Source organism: Notolepis coatsorum (assembly GCF_963971535.1).
Source record: "Notolepis coatsorum genome assembly, chromosome: 15".
In the NCBI taxonomy this organism is placed as follows: Eukaryota; Metazoa; Chordata; class Actinopteri; order Aulopiformes; family Paralepididae; genus Notolepis; species Notolepis coatsorum.
In genome coordinates this window covers 36,809,945-36,831,572 of record NC_140179.1, presented here as the reverse complement: position 1 = coordinate 36,831,572, position 21,628 = coordinate 36,809,945, and the positions used below count along the sequence as shown (strand labels likewise).

General features: G+C 44.2%; 1 protein-coding gene across 2 annotated transcripts in view; it reads left to right on the top strand.

Moving 5' to 3' along the window:
• camk1da (calcium/calmodulin-dependent protein kinase 1Da) overlaps positions 1-21,628 on the top strand; it is a 200,888-nt gene that overhangs the window by 88,556 nt on the left and 90,704 nt on the right. For both annotated transcript variants that reach the window (XM_084330149.1, XM_084330148.1), the window contains exon 3: positions 7,510-7,584. In XM_084330149.1, coding sequence (XP_084186275.1) covers positions 7,510-7,584 — 75 coding nt within the window. The remainder of the gene's footprint in view (positions 1-7,509; positions 7,585-21,628) is intronic.

The following is a 21,628-nucleotide window of genomic DNA, read 5'->3' as shown; positions in this document are numbered from 1 at the left end:
AGATTTACCCTGTTCAGAGCAAACTAGAGGGACCTTAAGGACCAGCCAGTCACTAGAACAGCTTCCATAGGTTCCACAATTCTATTCCAATAATGATGTAGTATAAGGAGGTAGCTTACCAATAATGATGTAGTATAAGGAGGTAGTTTACTGAAAGTTAAACAAATTTAAATATGTACTTATTTGTAAATATGTCAATATATTTCTTATTTGTAATATGTACACATTGTAAATTTTCATAAATACGTAGATATATTACTTATGGCTAAAACATAACGTACAATATGTACCTTTTTCCTGTGGTCTATAAGTACTTTATTTACATATTTTAAGCGAGATTGGGTGGTGTACCGTGGGGAGGGGGGAGGTTTTTCAGAATGGCCCACTCAGCCGAGGGGGCGTAATCTGGTCGGGGCTTCCCGATTGGTTCGTTCCCCCCACCCTCTCTGACCTTCAGCATTCTGCCGCTCTCAGCAGAATCTTGTATATTGCCAACGAGATTGATTGACAGGAGGTATAAATTGGACCTGCAGAGGAACTACCTACCCCCACCCACCCCACCTACCCAACCTCCTCCAATGTACAGTTTCTACGTCAAATGTATACTCTCTTTTCTAGACTCTTTTTGTATCACAAACAGTACTGTATTTGCAAATCTGGTATGTCATAAATGTATAGATGTAGCAGTACTGTCTATCTGTATGTCGTGTATGTCATATATGTTATGATGAATTGAAAATGGGGGACCCTGATGTAAACAAGACGAAAGTCTTTGTCTGGTCTGCATCCCCTTAACAATTGTATGTATTGAGCTGTACTGTACTGTACCCATTCTGCAATCTGTTAATAAAGTTTTCAATCAATCAATCAATACCTTCCCCTCATTCTTCTGTCTCTCTCTCTCTTGCTCTCGCTCTCTCTCTCTTGCTTGCTCTCTCACTCGCTCTTTCTCTTTCTTTCTCTCTCTCTCCCTCTTTCTCTCTTTCTCCTCACTCTCCTCCCCCATCACTCTTCAACGCACCTCCTTTAGTTTCTGTTTGATGATGACGATCATCATCTCTCTCTCTCTTGCTCTCGCTCTCTCTCTCTCTCTCTCTCTCTCTCTCTCTTGCTCTCTCTCTCTCTCGCTCGCTCTCTCTCGCTCTCTCTTGCTCTTGCTCTCTCTCTCTCTGTTCAATTCAAAGAGGCTTTATTGGCAAGACCATTACGTAGTATTACGGCACACATGTAGACAAACCAGAGAACACTTAATCTGCCTTGTGATCCATCTCTTCCTATTCATACCTCCCTCCAAATCTACAGCTATAACACTCCTTTTCATGCTCTCTCTCCTTCTGTCTCTCTCTCTCTCCCTCTCTCTCTCTCTCATTCAAAGAGGCTTTATTGGCACGACCATATTACAGTTTTTCTCAATTGCTTAAACACATTTCTTGATTGACTACCCGACTTCCTCAAACCCTAAACACAAATCTCAAAACTCACACACAAAATGCTAAATCCTACACTTCTCTTGCAAAAGCACACTTTGCCCTCAAAACAGTGTTAACTCTTCACTAAATGCTCTTTTATTTTCAAATGACAAACACATACATCATATGAGTAGACATTCTAAGCACTCATTGAACACTGGTGTGCAAAATGGAAAACACTATAGTATGAATGGAAAACACTATATGAATGCTTTATCAGTAGAATTATGCCTTTGCATGTTCAGTGTTACACTTTCACCTGTTGTATGTCACATATAAAGTACATGTACATTACAGTGAAATGCTTGGTTTTGTAAAATATTACCATATAATGTTTTACGTATACTCAAATAGAAAACAACACACAATATCTTAATGGAAAATATTAAAGGACAAAAGATGAGCCGTTGTATAAATCATTCTGAGTCAAGTTATTAAAAAATAGAAAGCATAAGTTTAATTATTTCCCCTGTGGCCACAGCAGAAAGGACAGTTTACAATCAGAGACAACAATGTTCACACACAAGCGTCTGACCATAAAATGACAAAGAGCTCTGGTCAGACGTACATTAATACACAATTGAAATGACGTCCACTAGACACCCAGACAGGTAAACAAAGTCTGCCCAAAGGAGAACCAGCCTTGGCTAGGCGGTGTTGTTTGTTATGTTCTTAACTGGAATGCTAAACAACCTTGCTAGGAGAGGAAAAGATTAGGTCAAAAGTTCAAGTTTCAAGTTTCAAGTTTCTTTAATAGTTGTCATACAGAAGTACAGAATACTTTGATACAAAATGCTTCTTTCTGTTACGCTCCAGAGACTGTGCTAGACAAAAGATAAGTATAAAATAAAATAAAATAGTATAGCATGTAAAAATAGAAGTAAAAATAGAAGTCACGTACGTAGACACAGTGTTCAGTATATACATATGTACAATGTTCGATGCAGAATAGAGTAACTGAGTTACCGTACAATATACAATATACTATGCAATATACTAATATACAATACAATACAATAGTGCAAAGCAGAAATGGGATGAGGTACAATTTACAGTAAGGTGTACTGAGGTATGGGTTGTAGTGCAAATCCTTTACCAATAAATATAAAGTGTGTCTAGGTGTTCTAAAGTGTGGAGAGTGGGTGCTGCAGTGTATTGTTTGTTTAAAGTGAGTGTGTGCGTATGGATGTGTGTGTTGTGTGTGTTGTGTTGTGAGTATTATTGTTAGTGTTATTGTTCGTTGAGCAACCTGATGGCCTGGGGATAGAAGCTTCTTCTGAGTCTTTCTGTGCTTGCCATGAGACTCCGGTATCGCTTGCCTGACCGCAGCAGTTCAAAGAGGCAGTTGTTTGGGTGGCTGGAGTCCTTAATAATTCTCTTAGCCTTACCCCTGCACCGCTTGTTGTAAATGTCTTGGAGCGTGGGAAGCCCCCCTCCAATTGTGCGTTCGGCTGAACGTGCCACTCTCTGTAGTCTGCTTCGGTCTTGTGCGGTGCTATTCCCAAACCAGGAGGTGATATTGCCAGTCAGGATGCTCTCTATTGTACATGAGTAGAAGTTCTTAAGGATCTTCTGACTGACTTGGAACTTCCTTAGGCGCCTGAGGAAGTAGAGGCGTTGTCGTGCCTTCTTCACAACACTGTCAATGTGTGTGGTCCATGTCAAGTCCTCGGATATGTGGGCTCCAAGGTACTTAAAACTGTTCATTCTCTCAACCGGTGCCCCGTCGATGCTGAGGGGGCTGTAGTCCCTGACCCCCGACCTCCTGAAGTCCACAATCATCTCTTTTGTTTTGCTGACGTTCAGGGAGAGGCAGTTCTCCTGACACCACTGTGACAGATTCTCTACCTCTTCCAGGTAGGCCCTCTCGTCGTTGGCAGAGATCAGGCCCACCACTACTGTGTCATCAGCAAATTTGATGTAAAAAAAAGTCATCCTCTCCCCACATTAAAGGGACAGTAGTGTCTGCCAGTGTCTGAGCTCATTATACTAGCTGGTCATATTGAACCAGTCAAGCTGTACAAAGATAAAATGATATCTCAACACAGATCTATAATGACATGATAATATTCCCACGACAAATAACAGTGTATTTATTTACCCAAAATGGGATGAAATGAAAGAGATAACAGAAAATAGGCAAAGAATTATTATAAAAATAGTCTGCATCCTGCCTTCACTCCCTGTCCTCTTCCTCCTCCTCCTTGTCCTCTACCTCATCTACATGAGTAGAGCTCCGGACTCATGATTGGAAGATCACTGGTTTGAGCCCTGGTCAAGACCGTTGTCGGAAAGTGGTGTTGTTGTCCAGCAGGGGGCACTCTGTCCTCTGGACTAGTCAATGCCCCTGTTACAGTAATAGGGACACCGTATAGCTGCGAGTGCCGTCCTTCGGATGAGACTCTAAACCGAGGTCCTGACTGAATTCGGTTGTTAAAGAACCCAGGGCGCTTATTGCAAAGAGTAGGCGGCTCCCCGACCTTCCTGGCCAAATTCCCAATCAGATCTCTGACATCAAGGCCACTAATCATCCCTTCCCCTTAATTGGCTGATATCAATCCCTGTCTCCTGAGCCGTTCAGCCATTGTGTAGTGTGATGTGTGCCTGGTGCCAGTGTATGGCACCCATTGAGCCTGCGTAGCCCAAGGTTGGGTGGTACCAGTGGTGGTGAAGGAGGCCATTTCCACCCTAGATTGTGGGGAGCGCTTTGAGTGTCTAGAAAAGTGCTATATAAATGTAATGAATTATTATTATTATTATTATTATTATTATTATTATTATTATTATTATTATTATTATTATTATTATTATTATTATTATTATTATTATTATTATTATTATTATTATTATTATTATTATTATTATTATTATTATTATTATTATTATTATTATTATTATTATTATTATTATTATTATTATTATTATTATTATTATTATTATTATCTTCCTCCTCCTTGCCGTGCTGCCCAGAAAGTGAGAAAGAACTCTGGTCAGAAATTACATTAAATACATAATTTACATGACGTACATGAAATACCAGATATGATAGAAAAGGTAAACAAAATATGCCCTAGTGAGAGAATGAATAACAAAGACGGCTCTAGGGCTTATGTTATGTCTTCACACTAGAACTGAAGAGGAAAATAACCTTGGACCTCTCATATCTCCTGGCCCTTTGGCCGAGTTTAAGAGACACTGTTTAAGACTGTCGCCTAGTGTCTTAAAGCTGTATACTAGTTGATCATATTAACTAGTCAAGCTGTACAGATATTTAACACAGATGGACATAGATAATATTTCTATTACATTGACATGGCAGGCAGCTCAGATCCGCTTAGAGACATGGATATCTGAGGGAGGAAAGGAGAGGAAGAGTTGAGTATCATCGGCATAGCAGTGATACGAGAAGGCATGAGACGTGATAATGTTACCCAGGGATTTGGTGTAGAGAGGAAGAAGAGGACGCCGGTCTGAAGGGGGCTGGGGGCCGACAGGGTCCCCCTCCATGATACTTGATAGGAGCAGTCGTGGAGGTAGGATGTCAGCCATGCCAGCACAGAGCCTACAACTCCCATTCCTGTGAGGGATGCGAGGAGGATCTGATGGTTGACTGTGTCAAAGGCTGCCGACAGGTCCAGGAGAATCAGGACAGAGATTCAGATTCAGATTTCTTTATTCACCCGAACAACTGCCTCTTTGAACTGCTGCGGTCAGGCAAGCGATACCGGAGTCTCAAGGCGAGCACAGAAAGACTCAGAAGAAGCTTCTATCCCCAGGCCATCAGGCTGCTAAACGAACAATGAACACTACACAACAACAACCATCAAACGCACATAGCACACACATCCACACGCACACACTCACTTTAAACAAACACACTGTAGCACCCACCCCACACACTTTATAGCACACACTCACTTTAAACAAACACACTGTAGCACCCACTCCCCACACTTTATATTTATTGATGAAGGATTGCACTACAACTCGTACACCTTACTGTAAATTGTACCTAAATTGTACCTCATCCCATTTCTGCTTTGCACTATATAGTACTGTACATTAGTACACTGCATAGTATTGTATATTATATGGTAACTCAGTTACGTCTATTCTGCATCGAACATTGTACATATGTCTATACTGAACACTGTGACCTCATTTTCTACTTTTCTACTTCTAAATTACATGCTATACTATGTTATTTGATACTATCTTGTCTAGCACAGTCTCTGGAGCGTAACAGTAAGAAGCATTTTGTATGAAAGTATTCTGTACTTCTGTATGACAACTATTAAAGAAACTTGAAACTTGAAACTTGTATATACAAATGGAACGTGATTTGACATTTCAGTGCCCGATTTTTTTCACAAATAAGAATAACATAATAATAATAAATAGTAATAAAGTGCAAAACAGGACAGAACAGTGAGACAACGCTAAGACAATAAAGTGCAGTGGTTGGGGACATGTATACAGTGCAGCACAAAGTTCAAGTCCAAAAGTCCAGCCCTAGCAGCTCGCCATAGAGGGGGGGGGGGTGGAGCAGGAGGAGAGGCCCTTCACTCTTGCTAAGTGAAGGGCCTCCGTGACCACTAGGAGGGCCGTCTCTGTGGAGTGACCCGTCCTGAAGCCTGACTGATTAGGGTCTAGGAGGTCATTCTGTATATTCTGAGATAATCAGTGAGTTGGTTGGATACAGCACGTTCAGGTGATTTAGAGAGGAAGGGGAGAGAAGAGAGACAGGGCGTTCTGTTAGAAAGTGCAGCTCTGTCTCCACTTTGTCTTCCTCACACAGCTGGCAGAGCAATACATGCCGTCATGTTGTCAACATGTTATGCTGTGAATATATTATAATAAAAAGGTGTTTCTGAACGCAGCAGGTAAAAGCCAGGGACTCCGTTTGTCTGCTGCCAGGCCTTCATTATCCCTGCCAGGGCTTAAATACACACTCTTACACACGTACACACACATACACATTATCCTTGGTTAGTGAGCAATCCCCATTCAATCTGCAACATGTGTGTGTGTGTGTGTGTGTGTGTGTGTGTGTGTGTGTGTGTGTGTGTGTGTGTGTGTGTGTGTGTGTGTGTGTGTGTGTGTGTGTGTGTGTGTGTGTGTGTGTGTGTGTGTGTGGGTGTGGGTGTGTGTGTGTGTGTGTGTGTGTGTGTGTGTGTGTGTGTGTGTGTGTGTGTGTGTGTGTGTGTGTGTGTGTGAATGAGTCATGCCCTATCGCTCTGTTTCAGTGCCTGCTGTCATCATGGAGATCAAACATTCATAATGCATGTACTAATCTTCCCACCTGCTCAGCCTTTTTGTTTGTGTGCATACATGTGTGTGTGTGTGTGGTTAGTGTGTGTGCTCTACTTACTATATTGCTAACATTGCTATCATGGGGGCTATCACACACGCGCACACACACACACACACACACACACACACACACACACACACACACACACACACACACACACACACACACACACACACACACACAGAGCTGTACCCATGGTAAAAATCAGTACTTGAAGGAAAGCGCCAATATTATGGGAAATTCACTTACCGTCTTCTCCAGAGTCAGACAAGAAGATAGATACCAATTTCCCCTCTGTGCGTTCAGTAGAAAGCTATCCAGCTGCATGTCAGCCTAGCTTAGCACAAATGAATGGAAGCGAATACGGACCAGCTAGCCTAGCTGTTGGCCAAAAGCACCTCTCCCAGAGTTTTAAGCTAGGCTTGTGGTTCGTATCCGCTTCCATTAATTTGTGCTGTGCTAGGCTCGCTTTCTGCTGAATGATTGGTATCTATCTTCTTGTCTGACTCTGGAGAAGATGGTAAGAAGATTTCCCATAATGTTGGGAACCTTCTGTAGTGTGGCAGTGAAAGGGTTAAGAGATGAACTGAAGGGAAAACGTAATGTCCAAGGAGAGATGAAGACCAGAGATTCAGCAGAGAGATAGAGAGTTAAACATTGTAGTCTTGTGACTGAATCCTTCTGTTTGTCCCTCCTCCTCCTCCTCCTCCTCTCCCTCCCCTTCAGGATCAAACATGAGAACATCGTGGCTCTGGAGGACATATACGAGAGCTCCAATCACCTTTACCTGATCATGCAACTGTGAGTACAACTTTGTTTATTATATTCAACTCGCTTCGTCTGTGTTTTTAATCTCGTCCCCCTCCTCCCCCTCCGGTCTCTCCTCTCCTCCAATGTCTGAGTTGTTTCTGATTGGTCGTGCCTGCCCTCCTCCTAACCTGATTGGTCGTGCCTGCCCTCCTCCTAACCTCACATGCAGGCCAACCAGTAATCACTGGTCAAATGCCTACTGTTTGTAGATGATCTGGTGATGCTGTCTCCAACAAAAGAAGGGCTACAGCAGCACCTTGATCTTCTGCACAAATTCTCCCAGACATGGGCACTGACAGTAAATCTAACCAAAACTAAAGTTATGATATTCCAAAAAAAGACCCAGCTTACAACAACACAAACACAAATTCTCCCAGACACAATTGCCCTAAAACACACAAAAAACTAAACATCGGCCTAAACATCAGTGCTACAGGAACTTAAACCAAGCTGGGAACGACCTGAGAGACAAAGCAAGAAGGGCTTTTTATGCTATCAAAAAGGAACATCAAGCTAGACATTACAATTCAAATCTGGCTAAAAATATTAGACTCCGTCATACAACTCATTTCCCTGTATGGTTGCGAGGTCTGGGGCCCACTTGCAAACCAAGATTTCACAAAATAGGACAAACACCAAATTGAGACTCTGCATGCAGAATTTTTCAAAACCATTCTCTGCCCCCAATGGAAAACACCAAATCATGCATGCAGAGCAGAACTAGGAAGATGCCCACTAATTATCAAAATCCAATAATCACCTCCCTCTCTGTCTGTCTATATATCCCTCTCTCTTTTTTCTCTCTCTCTCTTTTTCTCTCTCTCCCTCCCTCTCGCTCTCTCTTTCCCTCATGCTCACAAATATACACATACTACGCTCTAAGCTCCTATTGCATCAATTACAACCCCCATTAACACTGTCGTTAGTGGAGTTAAGAGGGCGGGGGGGGGGGGGGTCAGCCTATGGGTGCTCCACTAACCTCCACACAACACTCTCTCTGTGCTTATGTAACTGGGCGGGTGGGGAGGAAGAGGGAGGGGGGGGGGGGGGGTGACTGCGCACTTGGAAGCTTCCCTCAGCTGGTGTCGCAGGTTAAACCAAAAAGTCTGCAGCTATGAATTATGTAACGGGAGGAGGAGTGAGAGGCACAGCAGGTAACTGTTTTTATTTATTCATCTCTTTGCAGTCAAAGTGTGGCCAGCCAGGCATACAGATGGCCTCCTAAGTTGTCTTGGTGACAGGTAGAATATTAAAGAGAACACGCCGTCTTCTCCAGAGTCAGACAAGAAGATAGATACAATACCAATTCACCCAAAACTGATCATTTGTATATCAGTGACTCACCCTGTAAAGGCCCGACAACACATGTTAATGTCCCCATGGGCCGGACACGTCTTCTTTAAACAAGTCAAGAAGAAACATCACAATAAATAAAGAACAAAACTAAAACACCATGAAGTCCAAAACATTTTAAATAAATGAATGCAACACTCCCAGACATACCCCACGCGAAGGTAAGGAAAAACTCACTAAAACCTAGCAATAGGAAAAAATGCACCACAGGCAATGTGGAGGAGAGAAACCTTAGAAGGGCCATTCAAGGGGGGATCTCCCTTCTGTAGCTAGAAGATGCAGAGCGTAGGGGTCTTGAGGGTGTGTAGTTAGAAGATGCAGAGCGTAGGGGTCTTGAGGGTGTGTAGTTAGAAGATGCAGAGCGTAGTGGTCTTGAGGGTGTGTAGTTAGAAGATGCAGAGTGTAGGGGTCTTGAGGGTGTGTAGCTAGAAGATGCAGAGCTTAGGGGTCTTGATGGTGTGTAGTTAGAAGATGCAGAGCATAGTGGTCTTGAGGGTGTGTAGCTAGAAGATGCAGAGCTTAGGGGTCTTGATGGTGTGTAGTTAGAAGATGCAGAGCGTAGGGGTCTTGTGGGTGTGTAGTTAGAAGATGCAGAGCTTAGGGGTCTTGATGGTGTGTAGTTAGAAGATGTAGAGCGTAGGGGTCTTGTGGGTGTGTAGTTAGTAGATGCAGAGAGGAGGGGTCTTGTGGGTGTGTAGTTAGTAGATGCAGAGAGGAGGGGTCTTGAGGGTGTGTAGTTAGTGTACGAGTGTGCATTCTGTACAAGTTGTTGGTAGCAGTAGTCGGTAGACCAGCTAGCAGAGCATTGCATTAGTCAAGGGGAGACATGACTGTTGATTGCAGGAGGAGTTGTGTGGCTTCTTTTGTGGTGGAACCTTCTGACGTTGCTCAGGAAGAATCTGCAGTTTCTGGTTGTCGTGGCGATCTGAGTTCATATCCCACAGAGACCCAAACACGCTTTCCCCGGGAGGAGCTGGAACCGGCAACCTTGTGACTACCAGACGACTGCTCTACCTCCCGAGCCACTGTCACCCCTCATCTTCCTCCATACCTGCTCGTATCCCCCCCCCCCCCTCTCCTACCTTTCTTTTTCCTTCATCACCAAAACATCTGTACTCATCTCATCTTCTCCTCTCACACCTCTCCATCATCCACCCCTCTCCTCCCTCCCTCCCTCCATCCCTCCCATCTCTCTCCTCCCGCTCCCGTAGCAGGTGAAAAGTGGTGCCTAACCGAGGGTGCTGATGAGGGGCAGTCGCCATGGTAACGGGGGCTACAGGGTCACCTCCCGAAGGGATTATTTGCGTGACATAATTGTGGTCGACCGGAGCAACGCGCCGTACAGCGATTATTTTATTTTGGATTTATCATGCCTCGTGGCCCGCGAAGCAGTGCGCCGGGGAGCAATCAGGCTATAGGCCGCCGCAAAACACACCCCCAGTGAGTCCATTTGTTTTTTTTATTGACGTTTTCTGATGGATGGCGATGTGCTTAAACGTATAGAGTGAGAGCCACAATGGATCATCCGTACACACCCCCCCCCCTCCCCCTGGGTTCACCCTTAGACGTGAGGAATGGTCAAAGTTGTGAGTTTGAGGGGCGGCTACGTGGCGTAGTGGGCAAGGCGCTCGCCACGAATGACGGAGACGCTGGGCTTGCCTGTTCGAGCCCAGCGCTCCACATTGCTTTCAGTTTAGCTGGCCGTCCGTACTAATACACATTGGCCGTATTAGGGGGTGGGAAACTGATGGGTGGGGATCGGGCGTTGTGGACAGCGACTCCTACAGATCGGTTGGTGCGCCTGCGCAGTAGAATCAGGAAGTGTCGGGGGCAGTGTGAGCCTCCCACGCGTTACTCCTCGCCACTGAGAGATCGAGCTGCGCAGGTGAAAAGATGCGACTGCTGTTACCTCAAGTACTGGAGGGGACTTGTGCTATGTATGACTTAGTCCACATTGCAGCCGGCTTGTGGGAGGCAAGAAACAGCGTTCGTGACAGGGGAGGGTTGAATTGGATGATCCGAAAATTGGGATGGGAGAAAATATAGAAAATGGGAGAAAAAGTGGATAAAAAAAAAAAGTTGTGAGTTTGACAGCTCCGGTCGGTCTGGCCTTCCGTCATCCCCGCTTTGATGAACGGCACACAGCGACGCAGGCGTGCGCACGCACACACACACACACACACACACACACACACACACACACACACACATACGCATGTATTGTACGCACATAAACACACAAATAAGGGTTCCTTTCCGCCGCGATACACGGCCGTGCCATGAGAGAGTAATGCTGCACCTGCTCGGTTCTAAATGAACCTGTCAATGGAGGAGATGGAGAGAGGGGGAGGAGGAGGAGGAGGATATGGAGAGAGGGATATATATAGTAAACATTATGACTTAGCTTTTTTCTTTTTAAATATATGAGAGAAGAAAAAAGCAAGAAAAAATTTAAACACGTATCAACTTTCTTCGCTAAACAACCTCGTCAAGTGGGGTATATACCAAGGCACTTCCTTGTGGTGAAAGTGAAGAAGGAGGCGAGTAGATGACCACACACCTGCTTATGAAGGTAAGCGGATAGGGGTGTGGCCAGACGGATGTCGGTATGTAAAGGTACATTGTGGAGTTTTTTATTCAGTGCTGTGCACAAAGTAAGGTTAGTGCAGAATGACGCTGAGCGGAAACCAGTATGAAATAGAACTGAAATAAGCCACAAAGGCACCTCCTAATAACGGAGTTCATACAAATAACCTAAATAACAATAAACCTCCACTAAGGGAGTTTATGTGTGGTAGTGGACTAATGACAGTTCAAAAGGAAACAAAAGAAAACTGTCATAAAAAGAAACACACCTACAATAAAAGACTCAGCTACTAGAAAATAAAGTGCTAAAATAAGCCGGTAGCCTAAAACCAGAATGGCTACAGAAAAAGGCTAAATGCTGAATAGGGAGAGATCAGCAATACACTTTAATATAGAAAAGCCTGGCCGGAAGAATAGCCAACACAAAAGGGAATGAGAAAGCAGCTAACGCTGCGATATTCAAACTTAAATAGACTCAGCTTTACCATAGGCACAGCTGCACTGAATCAGGTGCAATCAAGCCCACACACCTGCCCTACCATGAGGCAATTAACCACAGAGGCCAGTGATTGACAGCTATCCCTCACAGGAAGACGAAATAGACAGCTGTCCCTCACAGAAAGGCGAAATAAAGCAAAGACCATGACAGAAAAGGGATGAAGCAGTCATATCCAACTCCTCATTGATCCCTGGGAGGCTACCCCACCAACCGTGGCAAGTTGTCGTATAGCAAGTAGGGACAATAAGTGCTGTTTCTACCCTCAGAGAGCACAACACAGAGCAGCAGCGCTGCTGAATAACAGAGGAGAGCCCCTCTGAAGCTCTCATTACACCATAAAAGAACAGCTCTGCACTGTTTTTGGAGACGCAGACGGCGAGGAGAGGATAGTTTACCTCTTCTGAGAATGTGTGCGCGCGTTGTAATATGCATAAGACGTGTCTATGTCTGTGAATGTGGGTTTGTGTATGCCTTTGTGTAAATCACAATGATTGCGTGTGTGAGTATGTGAGTACGTGTGTAAATCAGAATGATTGCGTGTGTGTGTGTGTGTGAGAGAGAGAACGAAAGACAAAGAGAGAGAGAGAGAGATCGAGAGAGAGAAAGAGAGACCAAAAGAGAGAGAGAGAGAGAAGGAAAGGCAGAGAAAGAAAGAGAGACCGAAAGAGAGAGAGAGAGAAATATTTGTCTGCACTGTAACGTGAATATAAATGTGTACTCACACAAATGGCTTTGTGTGTGCCTGTGTATGTTTTTGTGTGTGTGTGTGTGTGTGTGTGTGTGTGTGTGTGTGTGTGTGTGTGTGTGTGTGTGTGTGTGTGTGTGTGTGTGTGTGTGTGTGTGTGTGTGTGTGTGTGTGTGTGTGTGTGTGTGTGTGTGTGCGTGCGTGCGTGCGTGCGTGCGTGTTTGCGTGTGTGTGTGTGTGTGTGTGTGTGTGTGTGTGTGTGCGTGCGTGCGTGCGTGCGTGCCGGCTGTCTACTTAGCCTTTTACTTGTCACTCCCAGTCCTGCCCGTTTCCAGAAAAATGGTCTTTGAACAGTCAGAGACAGACGGGGATGGACAGTCAGAGAGAGAGAGAGAGAGAGAGAGAGAGAGAGAGAGAGAGAGAGAGAGAGAGAGAGAGAGAGAGAGAGAGAGAGAGAGAGAGAGAGAGAGAGGGAGAGACAGTGGGTCAGAGAAAGAGAGGCACTGAAGGGAGAGAGAGAGAGATGGAGAGACAGTGGGTCAGAGAAAGAGAGACATTGACGGGAGGGAGAGAGGGAGATGGAGAGAGAGAGACAGGGATTAGCAATTAATTTCCAATCTCCTTTTTTCCCCTCCAGAAACGTCATTACAATTAAACTTCCACAAGCTCTACTATGATCTGTCTGTCACCATGACGATTGGCCACAGATTCACTCTCTCGGCTCCTGTCCTCTGCATGCCTCCTGCGCCACATGCATCACCCTGGTGGTGACATGCCACCTCGGCGCCTGTTTTTCACACACTGTTTGGCCCACGGGGGGGGGGGGTCGGCGAGTGTATAGATTACATTAGATAAAAATGTATTGTCATCATACAGCACAGGTACGGTAGAACGAAAGGAAGTTTAGCATCCAACCAGAGTGCGAATGTAGCAGTAATGTGCAATAGTTAACAATGTAGCTGTTAGCTCTCCAGCAACCCACGGTGGAGCCTGACGGCTACTGGCCGGAGAGACTGACGAGGCAGTTTGTGGTGTTGTGGGGGGATCATTCTATGGCTGAACATGCTCCTCATCCTGGCTAGCTCCTCATAGAGGGGGTGGGAGGGGTTCTCATCCTGGCTATCTCCTCATAGAGGGGGTGGCAGGGGTTCTCATCTTGGCTAACTCCTCATAGACAGGGGGAGAGGGGTTCTCATCTAGGCTAGCTCCTCATAGAGGGGGTGGGAGGGGTTCTCATCCTGGCTAGATGTGACAGGCTGCCTCCTCGTGTATCGGAGGGGACACGTGATGCAAGGCTTCTATCCTCCCTACAACCGGCCAGTGGGGGGCATATGCGAGCAACGTTCAAGACGGGAGGGAAGAATTGGCACAGTGGAATTGGGATGGGAGAAAAATAGAAAAAGAATACATATAGTTTAAAAATATATTAAAAAGAGAACTGATGTAAATGAGACTGATGTAGTAAGATGTGATTGACTATTTTATGTTTTTTATTTTCTTAATCAAGATAATTATGATATATATATATTAGGGATGCTCGATATTGGCTTTTTTACCGATACCGATATACCGATATTGTCCAACTCTTAATTTCCGATACCGATATCAACCGATATCACATTTTAATGCCGATATCAGCCGATAATATCGGTAGGCCGATAATATCGGACATCATTTCTATAGAAATGTAAAAAAAAAAAAAAAAAAATTTAAACCGATACCGATATTTTCCGATATCACATTTTAATCCCTAATATATATATATATATATATATATATATGATATGTTAGAATGTTGAGAATTAATTATTGATTTCCCTTATGCTTTCTTTCTTTTTTTCCCTTATTTTTCTTTTTTTAATTGTATTCTCTTGTTTTCCTGTGAGGACCCCAGGACAGCTAACGGGGATCCTAATAAAACATAAACATATTAGCTGATACTTCTAAACATATATTAATGTAGTATTACATAATTAATACCACAACTCTGTACTCACATCGGATTACCACTTACTCAGTAGTACTAATTTATATATTTTATACCTAGTTTAATAACCTGTACATTGTATATTACTGTTACATTTTCACTCTGGTTGGATGCCAAACTTATTTTCATTGTACTGTACTTGTGCTGCATGATGACAATACATTTGAATCTAATCTAATATAAAGTTCATGGAGCTACTGAGAATTACTATCGTCAGTGAAAAAAGTGTCAGCATTATTCTTCTCTGTGCTTTCAGCCTCATGAGACATATTGATTCACCTTGAGCTGCTGCTTAAAGCTGGTGGCTTATTCTACAAATGTTGGCGCGGCCCTTTGTGACCTCTTATCTAGCCCAGCGACGCTAGATTAGATTAGATTACATTAAAATGTATTGTCATCATCATACAGCACAAGTACAGTACAATGAAACGTAGTTTAGTAAAGTACAATAGTAAAATACAATGTACAGGTGATTAAACTGGGTGTAAAATATATAAATTAAGAGTAATAGTGCTAATCACATGTATGTACACAGAGTTGTAGTATTAATGTACATTGATACAGGTATAAAGACACTATGGTAGTAAGTCATACTGGCCAGCAGTGCAACTAGTAAGAAGAGTAGGTAAGGGATATGTACAGATATAGTATATATAGATAATATGTAAAAAGGATTATATGAAACTGAAACTCTGGTCTCAGATCACACAGCGGTTGTTCCCATCGAGGCTACTGCTGGGGAATGAATGGATACATGGACGGATGGATGGATGGATGGATGGATGGATGGATGGATGGATGGATGGATGGATGGATGGATGGATGGATGGATGGATGGATGGATGGATGGATGGATGGATGGATGGATGGATGGATGGATGGATGGATGGATGGATGGATGGATGGATGGATGGATGGATGGACGGATGGACGGACGGACGGATAGATGCCATGGTAATAAAAAAAGTCAACCAACTAACTAGATTCTTGTACCGGATCTCCTCTCTGGTAAACAAGAATACCCTGAAGACTCTGGCAGGAGCACTCATTCAAGAGTACTACGACTATGCTTGCACCTCATGGTACCAAAGCACCTCAAAGGCGCTAAAAACAAGATTACAAACATCACAAAACAAACTGGTCAGACTTCTACTTGACCTTACCCCTAGAACCCACCTCACCCCTGCCCACTTTGACAACCTAGGATGGCTTAGAGTAGACGACAGAGTACAGCAACTTGCAATGGGCCTGGTCTACAAGATACACTATACGACTAAGGTACCCATGTACATGTCAAAATACTTCCCAAAGGTCAGTGAATACCACGACCACAACACCAGAGGAAGCTCAACAAATCATGTTAAACCCAGATTCGGCTCAAACAAGGGACTAAACACGTTTAGCAATTATGCCACATCAATGTGGAACGCCCTACCCAAAGCTGTAAAGGAATGTGAATCCCTACCCACATTCAAAACCGCTCTTAAAGAGCACCTATGGGAGGCTGCGATTCAAAACAGGCCAACGTAATGTCCAAACCCCCCCACCCCCACCCCCTCCTAATAGACAGTCTCCTCCCCACCGCATGTATATATTCTCTCCCCACCGTATGTATATTTCTCTCCCACCCACCCACCCCCTCCTAATGTACAGTCCCCTCCCCATCATATGTATATACTCTGTCAGGATCTATGGGTAACAGTACTGTATATTTGCATATTGTATATTTGCATAACTCCAAACCCTGGGTCTGTGTAATATACTGTGTAACTGGGTGCTGGACTTCCTCACAAACCGCACACAAGCCGTCAGACTGGGCAACTACACCTCGTCCACCCTGTCTCTCAGCACCGGCGCCCCGCAGGGTTGCGTACTCAGCCCATTACTGTACACCCTGCTCACACATGACTGTTCCCCCTCCTACCCCTCCAATTACATCATCAAGTTCGCAGACGATACCACAGTTGTGGGTCTCATAACAAACAACAATGAGTCTGCCTACAGGAGGGAGGTGGAGGACCTTACAGCCTGGTGTGACAATAACAACCTGGCGCTCAATATAAAGAAAACAAGAGAGATCATAGTGGATTTTAGAAAATCAAGGCCTGACCACTCCCCTCTGCTCATCAACAACGAGGTAGTGGAGAGGGTCACTGAGTTCAAGTTCCTGGGTCTCAGTGTGAGTGAGACCCTGTCTTGGAGCACCAACACCCAGGGGGCGAAACTAGAGCCCGCCAAGCGCCATTGGCGCTCAGTTTTTATGTTTGGCGCCTCCCACTGAGAGGTCTGCCCGCCGTGTGGCGTGTAATCAATCAATCAAGTTCATAACGATACTCTTATTTTGAAAATCTGTGCGGGTCTCATTTCCGCCGCAAGCGCATCTCCAGTCATAATATCGATGGCTCCGGCAGTTAGCAACATTCGGTTCGTATGATACTCTTATTTTGAAAAGAACTGTGGCAACGAGTCATATCCGCCCAGCCCTGCAGCGGGATACTATTGGCTAAGGGCTTCTGCTCGTATCAACACAGAGGCAGTCTGCTCTAGTCTAGAAGAGCGGACCTCCATGAGCTACCGTTACTGTTTAAACAATGACCCAGTCAACTATTCACTTTTAGTTTAATACATGACGAGGCATTGTCTAACGGTATCTAGCTGGCTAGCTACTGATAGCTGCTGATATCAACAAATGCTCCAGCAATAGTCGACTCGAGTGCATAATACCTCCGTTCCCTCGTTAGCTAGCTCACGTTAGCTAGCTCACGTTAGCTCTATATGTCCCAGTAAACTAAATTGTCTTAACGTTATCTAGCGGGCTAGCAGTAGCTACAGATAGCTCCTGATATCAATGTCTTATAACATTGATTCAATGCGTATTCTAGCTGAGGGCATGTTGAATGTGATTTGACCAAAGAACCGTAACATTATACCAATAGGGTCCAGCTGCAGCGCCGGAGAATCCTTGCATGCTGAATGTAGGGTCTAGCTGTAGCGCCGGAGAATCCTTGCTGGAGCTGGAGGCTACTCAAGTATACACACAGACAGTGGAGCTGTTTGCAGATAGCGAGCATTTTGACTTATTGCATGGTGGCGATGTCTCGCAGATAATACAACTACAAGTATGATTATATAATATATATTTTATTAAAAAAAAAGATTTATATAATATATATATATATTTTTTTTTAATCAAAAAAATATGGCAGGTAAGAAATATGCTTGGCGGGTAGATTCTTCCCATCTACCCGCCACTGGCCGGTGAGTCAAAAAGTTAATTTCGTGCCCTGCCAACACCGCCTCAGTGATCGAGAAAGCCCAGCAACGCCTATACTATCTAAGGAAGCTGAAGCAGGCTGGCCTGCCACGAAATCTCCTTGTCAACTTTTACCATTGTGCGGTTGAGAGTGTGCTGACCTACGGTGTGTCTGTGTGGTTCTCCAGCTGCACAAAGGCAGAGCAAGAGGCTCTACAGAGGGTGGTGAAGGCGGCAGGCAGGATTGTCGGGACTCCTCTACCAAGTCCAAGCATCACCTCCGTCTTCACCTCCCGCTGCCTCCACCGCTCCAAATGTATCATCAAGGACCAGTCTCACCCAGCACATCACCTCTTTCAGCTCCTTCCCTCAGGGAGGAGATACCGGTCCATACATGCCAAGAGTACAATATTTAAGAACAGCTTTTTCCCCCAAGCAGTCAGACTGTTAAATACTCATTGACTGTCCCCTCATGTGCACCATGCACTTACCTGGACCTGATAATCACTGATTACCACCCATCATGCACTTTATTATTTAAAATATTCTGTTATGTACAGTGTTATATGTGTTATGTGTTCATGTATGTATATATTGTATATTGTACTACGGTCTGTGGGAGCTCCCCTGAAATTTCGTTGTATACTGTGCAATGACAATTAAAAGTCTATTCTATTCTATTGTATATGGCACAAATGTAACAGTACTAAATACCTGTATGTCATGTATGTCCCTATGCCATAAATGTCATGTATGTTGTGTATGTCATAAATGTCACTATGAATTGAAAATGGGGGACCCTGATGTAAACAAGACAAACGTCTTTCTCTGGTCTGCATCCCCTTAACAATTGTGTGTATTGAGCCGTACTGTATTGTACCCATTCTGCAATCTGTTAAATAAAGTTTTAATTCATTCATTCATTCATTCATTCATTCATTCATTCATGGTGATGTCGCAGTGCCCACTTTAGAGAGGACGGGGGGCAGCCCTTCAGGCTCCTACTGCACCATCTGTCCCTACATTTACATCAGAAGAGAGAGAGAGAGAGAGACTCTTTGCTGGGGGTTAGTACAGTATGTAGATACAGTTATGTATCAGAAAGAAAGAGAGACAGAGAGGGAGAGATACTCTTTGCTAGGGGGTAGTACAGTATGTAGAAACAGTTATGTATCAGAGAGAAAGAAAGAGAGAGAGAGAGATACTCTTTGCTAGGGGGTAGTGTATGTAAAAACAGTTATGTATCAGTAATAGCCAGAGAGAGAGAGAGACTAAGAAGAATAGGAAATGATGTCCCTTTTAATGTTTTTATTATGCTTATTGTACCTACAGCACAGACTGTAGCGTTATACCCCGACTGCAGTGTGTTGTTATGTGTACATGCTTACCAACTGTTCGCCTGTTTTATAGCAACACTACTATCACCGACATCTAAGAAGGGAGATCCCCCCTTGAAACGGCCCTTCTAAGGTTTCTCTCCTCCACATTGCCTGTGGTGCATGTTTCCCTATTGCTAGGTTTTAGTGAGTTTTTCCCTTACCTTCACGTGGATGTCTGGGAGTGTTGCATTTATTTTATTTATTTGAAATCTTTTGGACTTTATGGTTTTTTTGTTTTATTCTTGATTTATTGTGATGTTTCTTTTTTTTGTGACCAACTTTTTATTTAGTTTTTTTTTAGTTCAGAGGAAAGAGACATTCACATCAGCATTTCATATTAATTCACAAAGTGGCATAAAAAGTGTCTTCAGTATATAGATTGTCCGTCAGTATATTCATATACTGTGTAGCCTGCCTGTTTGCAGTTGTGACAGTCTTTTCCTCCGTTCTGGCGGTCCTGTGGCTGCAAGACAGCCCAGGTCGCTTCTTAACCCCCCTCCCAGCCCCCCGGGTTTGCATAGACATTTTAGGAAAGGGGGAAACCATCATGCATACTGTACATGTATAGGATACAATTAATAAAAAAATAAATCATAATTATGTTTGTTAGATAACCTCTGATCCTGTTACAAAGTAATAGGGAAAAATACAATTTAGAAACAACAACAAAAAAATATAACAGTAAACAGACAAAGAAAAGATAAAAAACCAACAACAACTGATTTTTGTTCATTCTCTGGTGTCAAGGTACAAGTGTTCAACCTAGTGGAGTACTGATTTTACCTTCTGGGCCGCAGTAAGTAATATTTGGATCGATTCTGCTCCCTGTGCTCTAGCACTGGATGCCTCTAATCTCAATACTTCGTAGAAGGACAGTTTCCAACGGTAAATATTGAGACTATGAGGTGGTTTCCATCTCATTACGAGCATTTTCTTTGCTGCCATTAAACCGGCCAGAAACACTCTTTTTGTGAGCAGGGGGCGCTCTCTTCAGTGTGTAGTTTGGCCAGCCAGAAGGGGGCGCTCTGCACTTGTTGAAGTCTCATGACTGCAGTGTGTTGTTTGACCAGCCAGAAGGGGGCGCTCTGCACTTGTTGAAGTCTCATGACTGCAGTGTGTTTGTTTGACCAGCCAGAAGGGGGCGCTCTGCACTTGTTGAAGTCTCATGACTGCAGTGTGTTTGTTTGACCAGCCAGAAGGGGGCGCTCTGCACTTGTTGAAGTCTCATGACTGCAGTGTGTTTGTTTGACCAGCCAGAAGGGGGCGCTCTGCACTAGTTGAAGTCTCATGACTGCAGTGTGTTTGTTTGACCAGCCAGAAGGGGGCGCTCTGCACTTGTTGAAGTCTCATGTCTGCAGTGTGTTTGTTTGACCAGCCAGAAGGGGGCGCTCTGCACTTGTTGAAGTCTCATGACTGCAGTGTGTTTGTTTGACCGGCCAGAAGGGGGCGCTCTGCACTTGTTGAAGTCTCATGACTCCCAGTCCCTCATCACGTCTCCCTCCCGAGACTCTATCCCCCCCCTGACCTTGTCATGAAACTGTCAGGTGTGTGTCTCCTAGTCCCCCTCAATGCTTTTCAGTTCAAAGATTTATATATGACGTGAGAAAACTTTATAATCTCTCTCTCTCTCTCTCTCTCTCTCTCTCTCTCTCTCTCTCTCTCTCTCTCTCTCTCTCCTTGTCTCTCTTTCTCTCTCTCCTCTCTCTCGCCTTCTATCTCTCTTTCTCCCTCTCTTTCTCTCCTTCCTCTCTCTCTATCTCCTCTCTCTTTCTCCCTACTCTGAATGAAAGCGTTTGACAGAGATGCAGTGTGTGGCTCCCCCTAGTGGCCACATTCCTATTAGTTGTACAAAAAGAAAATAAATAAAGACGCTTCCCAGACAGCAGCACAGACTTGGTACAGCCGGCGCGTCGCGAGTGATGATGATGAGGAGAGCAGCTGTTTGTCGTTCAGCTGACCTTCCTCATCTGGCCACACGTCTGGCGCCTAACTAGCCTCGTCTCACCTCATGATATCATCATCTCACCTCATGATATCATCGTCTCACCTCAAGATATCATTGTCTCAATGATGTCATCGTCTCACCTCATGATATCATCTTCTCACCTCATGATATCATCTTCTCACCTCATGATGTCATCGTCTCACCTCATGATGTCATCGTCTCACCTCATGATGTCATCGTCTCACCTCATGATATCCTCGTCTCACCTCATGATGTCATCGTCTCACCTCATGATGTCATCGTCTCACCTCATGATATCCTCGTCTCACCTCATGACGTCATCGTCTC